This window comes from Talaromyces marneffei, chromosome 6 (assembly GCF_009556855.1).
Source record: "Talaromyces marneffei chromosome 6, complete sequence".
In the NCBI taxonomy this organism is placed as follows: Eukaryota; Fungi; Ascomycota; class Eurotiomycetes; order Eurotiales; family Trichocomaceae; genus Talaromyces; species Talaromyces marneffei.
Window position 1 is genome coordinate 1,526,127 of NC_072353.1, and position 14,148 is coordinate 1,540,274.

Here is a 14,148-nt window from a genome sequence, read left to right on the forward strand (position 1 = left end):
CTATACCTAGCTAGGCTTGGTCTTCCCTGATTAGGTTCAGAAGATTCGCCTTTCTCCTCTTCCCCGTCTTACCGCTCCGACCGCTTCTTAACTCACAGCTTCACTGAACACGCCGCAACTCGATCTCGATAGAACGCCTCTCAGCATCCAAGAATATGCTCTATCATCCAGAATATCAAAACGGCACTCCCAGGTCACGCTAATTGAGGATTTGGCACTGGAATGCAGACTGGAATGTAGCACCTGGGTTCAGCACCGACCCTCTCCCCAAGTGGATATCTTCACGCCACAGGTTTGGAGTACGTATACGTACTCGTATAGTCGAGGTACCGTAGTACACTGTTCCAAGGTCGACAGTCGAGGTTCACCAGTCTACCAGACTACACTTGAAATTTGGGTTCAGGTTCAATGATCAATCCAGATACGATCTAGAGTTACCAAGGAAAGAGGATGGAGGTGGCAAATGGTTGTACAGTTTGCATGCCCCTATCCGAGGAAAGCATCAGCCCCTTGCTTCCATGGTCGATTTAGGGTTTCAGGGGACTCGGATCGCCTGTTGATCAAGCGCGCAGACTAGTATCTATTACGGAGTAGACTCAAAACAAGTCAGGCGAGCAAAAACAATAAACGAGTTGTCAATTGCGAGGAGGATAACCAGACAAATCGCTTGAGGCGTCGATTTCTATCCGTGATGGACCATGATTGCAGAAATTATGCACCTACGGAGTAAATACTAACTATTCCTCACTCGTAGACTCCAAAATTCGGTAGGTTTAGTTTTTATGGGGAACAAAAGTATAAACCAAGGATTGCGACTCCAGAGAAAGAGGTTTGGTTTGGTGTACAGCCTAAATGGGAACCGTTTCAATGCAACGCCCAACCCATGTGTCCGATAGGATCTCGAGCATCCAAGATACAAAGAAAAAAGAAACATCCAAGATTTCAAGTCAGGATTCGACATTTGTTTGGACCTTTGAAGGGATACGACGGGAACACACGTTGCGCAGAGTGGGCTTGCAGACAACGTCTTTGGCTGTACCAAAGCGGCAACAGACATACAGACTGCATGCAGCATCGACACACTTTCTTTCTCTGCTCTTTATTTTTATATACTCTGTACATCTAGTTGTTCGCGTCTGGCCGTCTGCGTGCGATTTGCCATGTTTTCGGGTTAATTCCAAAATTTGTCATTCGTGGCTTGTAGGACAGTCATAAGTTGTCTGATATACCTGGACTCCTTCTCCTTTCACTTCACTTGTCCTTTCACTCCACTTACCTTCCATAACCGCCGCCCCTGGAATGCGACATCTCGGGTTGCTCAGCACACCGGTTTAGCTACACTGCCATCCCAACGAGGAATGCCCGAGACACAAAGAACCTTTCGCTCCTATTCCCTAAAAGTCTAACCCCAATAACAAACTTTCGGCTATTTCCCCCCCTCCGCATGACTGGTTGAACAAAAACTTGGAACAGGTGTCTGCCAAATCTAGCCGTCATCTCAGGATAATAATCCACTTACGGGGCAAAGCAGGCCGTTTGCACAGTCCACTGTTATCAACAGTCGAGTGTTATCAACAACTCTCTCCCCAGTCTGCTTTTCGTTTGATCGAACATCAACCTCTTGGAATAATTTGAACACGTGAACCCCTTCGAAAGAATTGAATAAGACGAAACTCGACTCGAATCGGTCGCACGTGCCCCTTTTTCTCTCGTCGTCACATCACGGCTCACTCTCTCACCTTACATCCATTTATACAACAACATGTCTCGAGCGACCGAATTACCAGCAGGGCCCGTCGTGGGCGCTAGGATTATCAACGATGCCAGCGAAGCAACAACACAGAACCGCCACTTGGCCGCCGGGTCACAAAATGCATTGACAACCTCGCCAACGATCACATCCCTCCCAGGAACTACAGCAGAATTCGACCCTCACGTGGGCGCTAAGCCGTGCTCGCCCTTTTATTCACACGATACCAACAACAATTCACTCGAGTATCTCAAAAATGAAAGCACAATAACGGCGCAACGATATGGCTCGAACGACTTGGAGAGTGGCACGCCATCTACACCGCAGAAGCAATCGTTAGAAGTGCACGGGAGGTGTCGACCTTCGAAGTTGTGGATGCAGAAGAAGAGGAAATGCGACTGCATGTCATCACTGACCAAGAGGCAGCGATTGTACGTCAAGCTTGTACTGGCATTGTTTATTGTTGGTGCCATGATCGGCATTGCGATGGGGATCACAGTTGCCGTGGGAGGAGGAGTCTGGAAGTCGGCCAATGTTCGGGGCCCGTTTGGAAGGTAGTCAGTCCCTGCGAGGGAAGACTGTGTTTTTCGCTTCTGCGCTATCAGCCATAGGTGCTGCTTTGGATATATACCCTGTTAATGTCTTGGTCTTTTGGTTTGCTCTGATTGTTTAAGTTGCTGTTGTTGGAGGCTCATTTGCTCCGACAATATCTGAGCTGCATGGTGTTGCAACGGCGTTTGTGTGTTAATACGCATTACAAATATAAATCATGGCTGGCTCCATAAGTACACATCAAGTCGATCAGCACACGATAACTATCCTAACAGAAGTAAACAGAATGAAGTTTCTCAGCTGAGCGCATAAATGTTACTCCGGGCCCGTATATATCTCACGTGACCATTGCCTATATCTCTTCCGCACAACTTCCGCCGCAAATTTTCTTTTCTTTTCTCCTTTTTCTCACATCAAAAAAGCTAACAGAATCAGCCACGACCATCGTTTAGTATTTATCTCACAGCGATGCGTTGCCATGACCCTTCCAGGGTCAGTGATTCTGGAGAACAACTCCTCGATAGGAAGTTTCCTTTCCGTTGGGTCCTCTTCAGTGAGGGCGATGGATGGGGAATGCTGATGACGGGATACATCCATTCATTGTTCACGGACACAAGTTTTGTAGTACAAGTATGAGGAGGCTTTTCGGTGGCTTAAATAATTCATTTACCTACCAGTAGGCTCCTTTTGTAGTATAGGTTGTGGGCTGGCTCATTACTGTTTGTAGCTGTCCCTTCGAGGCATCTGGCCGGAGCCATCGCACCGCGTCGTTGAATGCCAATGTCAGGAAATTTTGTTCTTGATCAACCAATCAGGCATTGCCCTTGAACGATTGAGAGTGTCATGTGTGCTGCAGCGCGTTAAGAGAGGGCTTCGACCGGAATGGACACAACATTCCGAGTTGTGAATGGACAACCCGAGACGTTAAACCGCCAAGGTATTGGGTATTGTCCTTGTTCCAGTCAGAAACACCAGTTCTTTCGACTTCTATGAGGCTAAACAGGATGTTGGCCATTCTTCATTGCATTTTCTTGCATTCTCTGTGACCTTACGCGCACCATCCGAATTCATATTCATTCTTGTTACAATGCTCCGCGCTGGGATACATTCCTCACTTCGGATGAAACATCCACGATGTCTTTGCCAGTAGATAAAGCAACCAGTACTCGCAATGAAAGGCTTCTTTCTTTTGATTTTCTTGGTCAGCGAGAGCGTCGACGACAACCGGTAAGTCGTCATTCGTAGATTTTGTTTTGATGTTCAATTTGTCCTTCATTTGAATCAGTCACTCATTTTATTTTTATCGTGCCTCTTGTTCCCGCCACGATATAACAACGGAGATGAAGACCGTCTACACTGCCATTCCCTTGGCCCTGTTGGCTGCCGTGGCTCAGGCTGAGTCTCAGGCTCTCGGTGCCAAACAGTCTCGTGATGTGGCCGGCCATGGCCATGACGGTGGACATGACTTCCTAGGCGACAGTACTCAAGGGGGAGATTTTCTCGGTGACACTCCTAAGCACAACTTCCTTGGTGGTGGTTTCAACGACGATCATGGCGGACATCAAGGACATGGCGGAGGTGAAGGTCATGGTGACGATGTAGCTTCTGGATCCGATTCTTCTTCAAATGGCCCTCCATTCGGCGGACCGCACGACTTCGGTAACCAGGATGGCCCAGATGTCTTCACCGGAGATAACGACATTGATGGTGGCATCAACGACGACAACATCGTCATCACCTCAGTCAGCAACCTGCAGCAAGAGGCGGATGGTAATGTGCTTCCTCCCGGCCCTCCATACGGAGGTCCCGGTCCTGTCGAGCATCCGGCCGACCAACTTCCACCACAGCAGCACTCGGAGCCCAAGCAAGGCCCGCCTGATGAACATCACGATACTCCTGCTCCTTCATACAAGCCCGGTTCTGCTCCTTCATCCAGGCCCGATCCTAAAGTAGTGACCACTCGGCATTCGTCAACCCCATACGCTTCTGCCCTGGCTCCTGCCCCAACGCGGGTTGCCGTTAAACCTCACCCATCAGCTCCCGCAATTTCTGAGGTAGACCCCCCGTGCCCTGAAGGAGCGGATGGCACGCACCTCATGCCTGAGCATCATGATCCTGGCAGCTATACCTCACCTCTGGGTCACGACGGCGGCCATCCTGATGGCCATCCAGCTCCAGCCGGCCCCTTACACCTACCGCAACCAGTTGGCCAGGCAGCCTATCCTTTCCCATACCCCGGCGGTCACGCTGATGATGATGACGATGATGATGACGATGATGACAATTATCATTTGTCAGCCCCTCATCCTGGCATTGGTGGTGAGGATCAACACGGCAGCTACCCTGCTGCAGATCCTCACCCCGGTGCTTCTGGTCCTGGACAGGGAACCTACGCCAAGCCTGGTCCTTATTCTGGTCCTACTGGTCCTGGGAATGACGGAAGCTACTCTGCTACAGATCCTCATGCCGGTGCTCCTGGTCCTGGGGGGCACGGAAGCTACCCTGCTGCAGATCCTTATCCCGGTGCTCCTGGCCTTGGGCAGGGAACCTACGCCAAGCCTGGTCCTTATTCTGGTCCTACTGGTCCTGGGAATGACGGAAGCTACTCTGCTACAGATCCTCATGCCGGTGCTCCTGGTCCTGAGGGGCACGGAAGCTACCCTGCTGCAGATCCTTATCCCGGTGCTCCTGGCCTTGGGCAGGGAACCTACGCTGCTCCTAGTCCTGGGGGTATCGGAAGCTACCCTGCTGCAGATCCTTATCCCGGTGCTTCTGGTCCTGGACAGGGAACCTATGCCAAGCCTGGTCCTTATTCTGGTCCTACTGGTCCTGGGAATGACGGAAGCTACTCTGCTCTAGATCCTTATCCCGGTGCTTCTGGTCCTGGACAGGGAACCTATGCCAAGCCTGGTCCTTATTCTGGTCCTACTGGTCCTGGGGATGACGCAAGCTACCCTGCTGCAGATCCTCATCCCGGTGCTCCTGGTTCTGGGCAGGGAAGCTACGTTGCTCCTGGTCCTGTGGGTGTCGGGAGCTACCCTGCTGCAGATCCTTATCCCGGTGCTTCTGGTCCTGGACAGGGAACCTATGCCAAGCCTGGTCCTTATTCTGGTCCTACTGGTCCTGGGAATGACGGAAGCTACTCTGCTCTAGATCCTTATCCCGGTGCTTCTGGTCCTGGACAGGGAACCTACGCCAAGCCTGGTCCTTATTCCGGTCCTACTGGTCCTGGGGATGACGCAAGCTACCCTGCTCCAGATCCTCACTACGCAGCTGGTGGTGATAAGCAAGAGCATGGTAGCTACTCAGACCCTGCTCTTGGTGGTTATCAATCATCTCCTCAGACCTACCACAAACCTAGCCCCGGTCAGCCTGAGCTCGAGTATGATCCATCCAAGCCCTCCCTTCCCAGTCACCAATACGGCAAGCCTGCTGCCCAACCATTTGTTCCCCATCCTGTGGTGACCGCATACCACTCTTCATCTGTTAGAATCCAGTCATCTCATCTTCCATCTTCGTCACATCATGCTTCTCACGGCTCCTCTCATTCCCATGTTGCCCACACAACTACATCTTGTCAATGGACCAGCACCGCTCGCAAGACCGAAGGCCCCAGCCTTACTGCCCCAAGCGCTATGTCTCCTTCGAACTTCCGTGGTGGTGCTGGCACTCTCGCTGCTCCTGGCGGTTTCGGTATGGCCGTTGTTGGTGCTTTGGCTTTCCTTCTGTGAGTTTGTCTCCACCAAGTATGATGGGGTCAAGGGTATTCGCTTGTTCAACTACAGTTGTTATCGTTTCTTCGGGCCGGATCCGGCACGCAGATGACTTGATCATCTATCCACTCGTTATGCCAAAATCTACGATATTCAGAGCGTCCTACTCTAGTCCTTCATTTTGTTGACGAATACCGGCCACACTCCTTTCTCCCCTCAAAAACACTCATCAACTAGTTCAACAAAATTAGTTTACCTGCCCAACCACATAATGTCTACTTGAGCGTGATTATACTCATGTCCCATACACGTTTTGTATTCGCTATTATTTTTTGCTATATAATACATGTTTTGTCATCTTCAAATATTATTAAGTGTTGATCGTAGATAGGCCGGACTGATAGGTTCAGAGTTTCCTGTTTCGAAGCCTTGCGCCCTATTCCCACCGAGCTAACATACCTTTAGTCAAGAACGAACGAGATTCGACTTGATGCCGTGCCCATCACAATCCACAACCTGTTGACTCACTTGTCTTGACATGCATGAGTATAGATGGACACTTTGATCATTTGTGACACGGGATCTCATGCAGGTGACTTTGGCGTCACATCAAGTGTACAAACCTTAGAGGTCCTCTCCAGATCCTCAACAAGTGCTATCCAGTCAGTCCTCCGCTATCATGGAGGTGATATTGAACAATTACAAATCATTGGTATCGATTACACAGATGAGGACTCGGCAGGCAAGCGATGTATTACGCGCCGTTCCATAGACACTTGAGGATGCATTGTATCCTAAAATAGAGTGAATGGTCAACGACAACACGATGGACTGACACTATACAGCGCTATCAACCATAAATACAAGATACCTAGGTAACGAAGCGAATTCCACTGTAATCACGTACCGTAACAGATGATACCAATAAAACATGCCTGGCTTTACATACAGGTACTTACAAAACGCACATCAGATGGAGGACGACGGTGCGAGATGGCGCCGTGTCGGGATGATACCTTGGTATAGACAAGGTCAGGACGCAGAAGAAACGGCTGGAATGTTTCTGAAAATAGCATCAATTGATCAATCAGCGCAAGTCGTATAGAACGATAGGTGAGAAATGGAGCTTGAAAGAAAAGGAAAGGAAGGGAAGGGATAGAGCCGTTAGACTTGTTGGAAATCATTGCTAGCGTGATGTATTATAAGACTCGATTGAGAAAGAGGCAATACTTACCGTTTTTAACGGGATATTGTTCGATTACCTCGTGCTGTTATGGACCTCATGCATGGCGAGTGAGCTTGGAGATCTTCTATAAATATCTCAGAATGAACTCCATTGACGAATAGGAAGGAGTAAAACAGGATTAGAGCATAGAAGAAGCGAAAGAAGTGATATGTTCGTGAGTAGAAGGACAATCCGAGGGAAAGTAGGAAGGTTGGGTGGAGGATTGAACCAATGTTGAACGAGAATCAAGCTTGTAGGTCTGAATCTATCCATGCAGGTACCAAAGTGGAGATCCTAAGATACGATGTTAGCTCAAGCCATGAATAAAAATAGAATATGATATGTGTATATCAGAGGTATCAGGAGTAAACAATTGGCTCTCAATCAAAAGATGGGCGTTGGATCATGGCCTTTATTGCCATGTAGAGAATGGCTTCATGATTTCCAGTCATGATGTAGCCGCGTGCGACGTAAGATAAGTGGAGTCCAGCATGGGTAGTTGAGAGAAAACAGGATGAACTTAAGAGCGTAGAAAAAGAGATGCATAAAGGAATTGTTAATTTTAGAACAGAACAATGTCAAAAAGCAATTTATTGCAAACAAAGTACGTACGTTGAATAGTTGAGTGAAGTTGAAACTGTATTCTTGGGATTGATCTATTCTTAGAAATTGCTGATCGAGTCTTAGGCTTCGGATATCAACGGGCAACAACTTGACCATATCGATTCGGCCAATATGAATACGAGATTCAGACATTGAGTGGCTAAGCGCTTTATGGCTTGTTTGGAACATTTTTAGCAGGTAGTTAGTTACTCAGGTTTATTAAGATAAGATAGTTATAATGGACGTACTTTACTTACATAGGTGTAGTCCGCATTCTGGCCTTTGAATGTTTATTTTCTGTAATGCGTTTGGTAAATATACTCTGCGCGCTTCGTAAGTACCTGACAGGCATCTATGGGGGGAAAAACATGTTTTAATGAATTCCTCGCTACCTTGGAAACTCCCGCCTCTCGTAATCAATTTTGAAGCAGGTCTGTATGTAGGTCGGTGTCGAGGCAATGATACAGCACATGCATATATACAATGTTACAATGCAGGCGGCTGCTTCCAATATTAGCATCTTCAGGAAAAATTGGTCGATCGATTTTCTCGCACAGTGGGGCTCCATGCAAGACTACCTGCCTAGGTGAGAAGCGACCGGTGATGACCCCATGTCCAATCCATGGCATGACTGGCCAATGAAAGACTATAAGCTGACAGAGGTTGATCACATCCTTCATTTTTGATGTCTGATTTTGATGGATGTTCCGTTTTGGCGGCTGATATTTGTCCTTTTAAGTTTCAAGTTTCTTATCTCGCGCAATACGCACTGCGGATTAGTAACGCGTATGTATATATGTAATGGTAACATTGAACAGATCACCTCGTACTACACTGCACAGACTACAAACGAATCACAATGTTGGTACCATTGACTCTGGACATCGGTTATAAGTCATGTACATCTGCTCATGTCTACGACTCAGTTTCATTATTATCACCTGATCCCTGACCAGAGTGGCAGAGTCAAGGTTCATTGGTGTCATTCGCGGCGCTTGCACCCGACTCTTTTCATCATTGGGGCAAGGATACTATTGGTCATGCGCCAAAAATAGTCCATCGAAACGATACCACAATCAGCTTAGCGATCAAATTAGTTAGGAAAAATTGAAATGTCGGACATGGTTTCTAATAGTACTTCTACTCGTAGTATGTGGCCAGGCCTTCCGAAACCAGCTAGAAGCCGAGAGTCATACTATGTAAATGCACACTAGCCACTTAACCCCAGCATAGTGAGCATACCGCGTAGGGTTGTTGGCAACCTGACCAATGAGGTGCCGATTGACTCAAGGTTGGTTACAAGTGTTGTGAGACGCATTGCACTAATCTGCTTAAGGGAAAGCGCCAGCGCTTAAGCTACGATCAAGACTGGATTGACATTTAGTGCGGTGGGGCTGAAATGGAGTCATTGCTGCGGTCCGCTACCCCTCTCCCGGTAACCTTTCCATGGTTTTTCCTCTTCGTCTCGTGTACCACAGGCCAATCACCGGCCAGAGATACAAGACATCTTTAACTCCCACTCATCGTTCGATCAGTACAATTGGCCAGGTTATGTTGTCCGAATATCGGTCAGTAATGGTGTCTCTCTCGTAGACCTTTCCCAGGTATGTAGAATTCTTGTGAAGAATCTTTGAAGTAGCTAGCATGGGTACCCATAGGTACGTCCCTCCCCGTTGTTTGAACATGCATATGCATAGCAGGGGAGACTGCCTTCCTGCCTGACAGTTTTATCGCTTTTGGCTGCATACTCTTAAAAAGTGACGGGGATGTTTAAATTCTGCAGAACCTTTCCCCTAAGATTGGTTTTATTGATCGACTTCGCGTGATTTAGAGAGAAGTACGGAGTGCACGTAGAGTGGCATGTGTCGTTTCGTACATCATTTAAGCTTTGAAAATATTGTCTTTCAGCTTGACTGGACTCCGTATAGGTTGCAACATTTTTACGAACGTGGTTCCCTAATGTCAGGTTTTGCCTCTATGATGACGGGATGTAACTCTGTATTGCCGGGCAGACAATACAGTATCGTATATTTAAATTACCAAATAATACAACGATGGTTCAATGTCCACCTGTGTCCCTCAACAACATCATCATAACCATAAACTCAGTCTGAGATAGTTAGTACACAGCCCCTTCTCGAGTGGGCTCAAACCGACTCTCGAAATCTTGTTTCCCTTTCTCTCATTGCCTCCTGTGCTAGTATGTACCCAGCATGACGGTTGGACTAGCTGAAGTTAAATTGTCATAATCACGGTCATACGTTGGTTAGATGGTTAGGGTAGAGTTGGTTAAACTTTGAAATTGAGACTTACTATGTGGCGCTTTAGCGTGAGAAAGCAGCGAGTCCTACTAAAGACTTGATTCCAGTATTTTGCAGGTCAATGGTACCAAACATACAAAGGTTTTTGCTGTCAATTGGGGTCTGTTCTCATCTAGTGGGCGAGCGAACCGGAATTGTATTCCGCCCCGTTGTCTTTCATGGTTGTTGTTGAATCATGAATCGCAATGTCCAACTTGACAACACTTTGATATAGGCGCGGGAGAACGTGGCAGTCAAAATTAATTGTTATGAGTCTTTGCGCATCCAGATCGAGTCATGCCTATTAACTTTGGAAGGTATATGGCGTCTTTGGCGCTTTTACGAAGGCCCGGTAGTTGGGAAAATGCATAGTATGAGCCTCGTTCTATTGACAAAAGAAGTCAAGCTCATCTCTAACACGTGTCGATATAACATAACATTCAGCTCTCACTGTTGCGATTGGTTGCATCTGTTCATATACGAATCATGGTCAACGATGTTTGTCGTGCTGTTACTACGCTGATTGGTTTCTATCTCACTGGGAACGAGTAATAGAAACATCCTTTGCATATTCGTACAACGAAGAGCTAAGTCTGTGAAACCACGGTATTCCGTGTACATGAGGTGTGTAGGTACATGATGTGATAGTAGTCGTAGTTTAGTTAGTATGAATCATTTTAGTTCAACAAAGCATTATGGACATGTCAAAGCAGATTGCGCCCCCACCCCAACCTCTCGACCCAGATATGCACATAGGAAAACAGAAAGGATAGCCAAGCAAAACCAAATCCAACATTGATGTCTTTCCCAAAAGAGCCCAAGCTTGCTCGCTTTCAAATGATTACCATAACCGTTAAGGTTCCTGCACAACTCCACGCATCAAAGACCAAAAAAATAAGACAAGCCGAGGAAGAATGATATGTATCGTAAAGTCGTAAGCCCACATAACTCGAGGAGTAGAAAGAACCAAGGACCGCCGTTTGTCCGAGGGGTCAACTCGTGAGGTTGCAGGAAGATATCAAGCTTGCGGAGATGCGCTGGCTTTTCTTCGCTTGCCCTTTGGTGGTGGATCTAAAGGCGTCCGCTTATATGTGACTGTGCGAGTAACGACCTGCCTGACACTGACATGCTTGCCGGTAGCACTTCGGGGTCCTTCCAAATAACGGAGCTTCCAATCCGAAGGCGAAAAAGGAGAATATGCGGTTGTAGCACTCATCGGAGAATCCGTCGCCGGCGTATAACCCTTCCCACATGCCTTTGTTGATATTCGTAGGCGTTTTCTTCCACTGTTTGCAGATTTGGAGGGAAGTGACGGAGGGAAAGGCGATTCGGGAGAAATACTGGCAGACTTCGCAGACTTCGCAAACTCGACATTGCTGGGAAATGAAACACTCGTTGCCGTTGATGGTTGTGAATTTGATGTGGGTAATTTTTCCACGGGGAACTTTGAGAAGCTCATAGAAGGGCTAATAGGACTGTTGAATACGGGTGTAAGTGCTTTCAAGAATTCAGTATAGGCGAGCGGCGGGGTTATAGGCGTCGAGAGTGGAAGTTCAGTTTTTGTATCCGATCGCGAAGAAATAGACGGAGTATGTAATTCGGATGGGAAGGTGGTAGTCTTTGGAGTCTTGAGCGGATGTAAGACTGGCTTTGAAGGCGCCATATCTTATACACTGATCGACTATTCTGAGTAGATGCGATACTGATTTGATGAATGAATATATCGAAGGGTAAGTAGAGCGTGGTGCAATTGGTGAAGCTTGGTGATAACCAGCAGTTGAGAAAGGCGACTGACTGGTACGATCGAGGCGTGATTGGAGAAATCTTTAAAGATTGAAGTGGTGTGGAAGGGAGAGAAAAAGAAAGATGGCAGAACGAGTATAAAACAGGAGAAGGCGAAGTCGAGACAATGGAAAGACCCAAGATTAGCGGAAGCGTATTGCAGTCACAGGGGGGTCGTCCAACCACATAAGACTGGCTGAAGGTGGATGATCGTTTCGCTCGAAGGTTTGGGAGATCTGTCGTATTGTATGTAATGACGGTGACCGTAATAAATTCGTAATGCGTCTGTAAGATACAGGGCTGTAATATTACAAACTACCCACGCCATCAGCCAACGGGAACCAGATAGGTCTAGCGCAAAGACCGGTGGACATACAAAACCAGGATAAGAGGACCTGCTTGCTGCCAGAGCTAAGACAAAAAGTCCCCAACAAGTCGCTTGCACTCGAAAAATGATTTGACCGCGGAACGAATGCTACCGCAAGAGAGGGTGATACAGTGATTTATAAGAAGATCCGACCCGCGGAAGAAGCAACGAGAGAAGAGAATGGAAAGCGAACTGGACGTCTTGAATCGTACTCACACAGAAGAACAAAACAGATCTTTGATCAAGGAAAATCCATGTGTCATATATATATTGCGATGTCTACTCTCATAACCGCCCACAGAAACATTCATCAATTTGCTGCGCGCGTTCTGAAGCAAGCCCCAAATCATTCTCAGTGTATGAGTCGTCAATATTTTGCAGTGTGTTCTGGTTTGGTGTTTCAGGCGGGTGGGGTCTCTGAGAGGTGTGCTGCCAGCTTGCTCTGGTTGGTTCGCGCGGCTCAAACAGGCTCAGCGATCCGCCGCGCCAGCGCCAGCTCTCTGACAAGGCGATCATAAGCTTCCTGATTGGATATGCCAAATGCCATTCTTCAAGAAACAATGATATTAACTCCTTAAAATCACCACACAACTTTAAATCAGATTTGATCGAGTTGGTACTTCCAACTTCTATCTCGTGCCGTTGGCGATCGCGCTTCTGAAAGAACTCAGTTTCATCGATAGTTGCCAAACACGGAAACTTCTAAATTAGGAAATTTTTTATCTGCGTAACATTCTCATCGCTTCAAAGCAAGATAATGCCATTTTTAGGAACTTGGTCTGGTTGTATTCATATCTACAGTATTAGAACTACCTAGTTATGATCACTACTACTGCGATCGCAGAAAATAAGGTGCGTTAGTCCCAGAACCCGCGAAATGACTCAGCGCTTAGGACCAGAAGGACGCAAGAAATGAAGTTTGTTCTAACAGCAGCCTATCAAATCAATCCTAGAGAGATGTGAATAAACCATCTTGACAAGGAGCTATCATTAACTATACCAGTTACGACTGCCCCGGATATTCATCCATGTTGTGCTAATCGACTGCATCCAATAGCCTTGCTTATCGGGATAGGAGTACGATGTAACCGCTGACGTGAATAGCTCAATATTTCCCCTAACCAATGAGCTCATTATTTGCAGTCCCCTGAACTGGTGAATGAGTACCCGACTATCGAACATCAGACTATGCCTGTTTCCGACCACGGATAACCTCTTGACGAATTTGTTGCTGGGATGAAGAGCGACAAGATAAAGTCAGTTCCAGGTTTCGCGGAACCAAATCGCATATCTAAGTTTAGATAATCATAAGGGTCAGGCTAGAGTTTGAGATCAGTTTTTGGTTGACAACTCCGAGCCAGTTATTCAACGAGAACCGCGATATCACCGACCGAAAGGTGCATCAAAGCTTGTCCTCGTGTCAAGTGTACAAGAGTGCCTAAAGGAACTCATGAGAGTGGAGCTGTGAATATGATTTATAGTACCTTTCTCATAGTGACTTATATTATTTCCATAGGATGACTTGTAATCAAATTACTGGATTGATCAGTTCTCCTAAATCACTTGAACCTACCGTTCTCTTCAAGTGATGGCGGGCTATTTATGAGGGTATGATAATCTTTATTCCTCTTCCCACTTGACCTTCCCGATGAAGCAGCCTTGGAGATGTCTGATAACCTAGTTGAAGTTACAGATCGACCTTACGCCGGGTTTATGAGGCCATCCAGAACCACTTCGATATCGTCTTGAGATAGACACTATGTTGCTCAAATCATCCCCCCGTTGTTGTCTCCCTGTGTCAATGGTCGTCACCGAAAGCGCATAATCCTTGATATAGACTTGCCGGTAGTAGAGAG

At 47.1% G+C, this 14,148-nt stretch overlaps 3 protein-coding genes across 3 annotated transcripts; 2 read left to right on the forward strand and 1 right to left on the reverse strand.

The window, feature by feature from the left end:
* Positions 1-1,762: 1,762 nt before the first annotated feature.
* On the forward strand, positions 1,763-2,308 carry EYB26_008063 (uncharacterized protein; the record flags this gene model as incomplete). Its single annotated transcript, XM_054267322.1, has 1 exon — positions 1,763-2,308. The coding sequence occupies one exon, from the start codon at positions 1,763-1,765 to the stop codon at positions 2,306-2,308; it is 546 nt and encodes a 181-aa protein (XP_054123297.1).
* A 1,334-nt stretch (positions 2,309-3,642) lies between these two features.
* Positions 3,643-6,033, forward strand: EYB26_008064 (uncharacterized protein; the record flags this gene model as incomplete). The annotated part of the gene is made up of 1 exon (XM_054267323.1): positions 3,643-6,033. The coding sequence occupies one exon, from the start codon at positions 3,643-3,645 to the stop codon at positions 6,031-6,033; it is 2,391 nt and encodes a 796-aa protein (XP_054123298.1).
* Positions 6,034-11,161: 5,128 nt separating this feature from the next.
* On the reverse strand, positions 11,162-11,806 carry EYB26_008065 (uncharacterized protein; the record flags this gene model as incomplete). The annotated part of the gene is made up of 1 exon (XM_054267324.1): positions 11,162-11,806. One exon carries the CDS (start codon positions 11,804-11,806, stop codon positions 11,162-11,164), a length of 645 nt encoding a protein of 214 aa, XP_054123299.1.
* Positions 11,807-14,148: the final 2,342 nt, after the last annotated feature.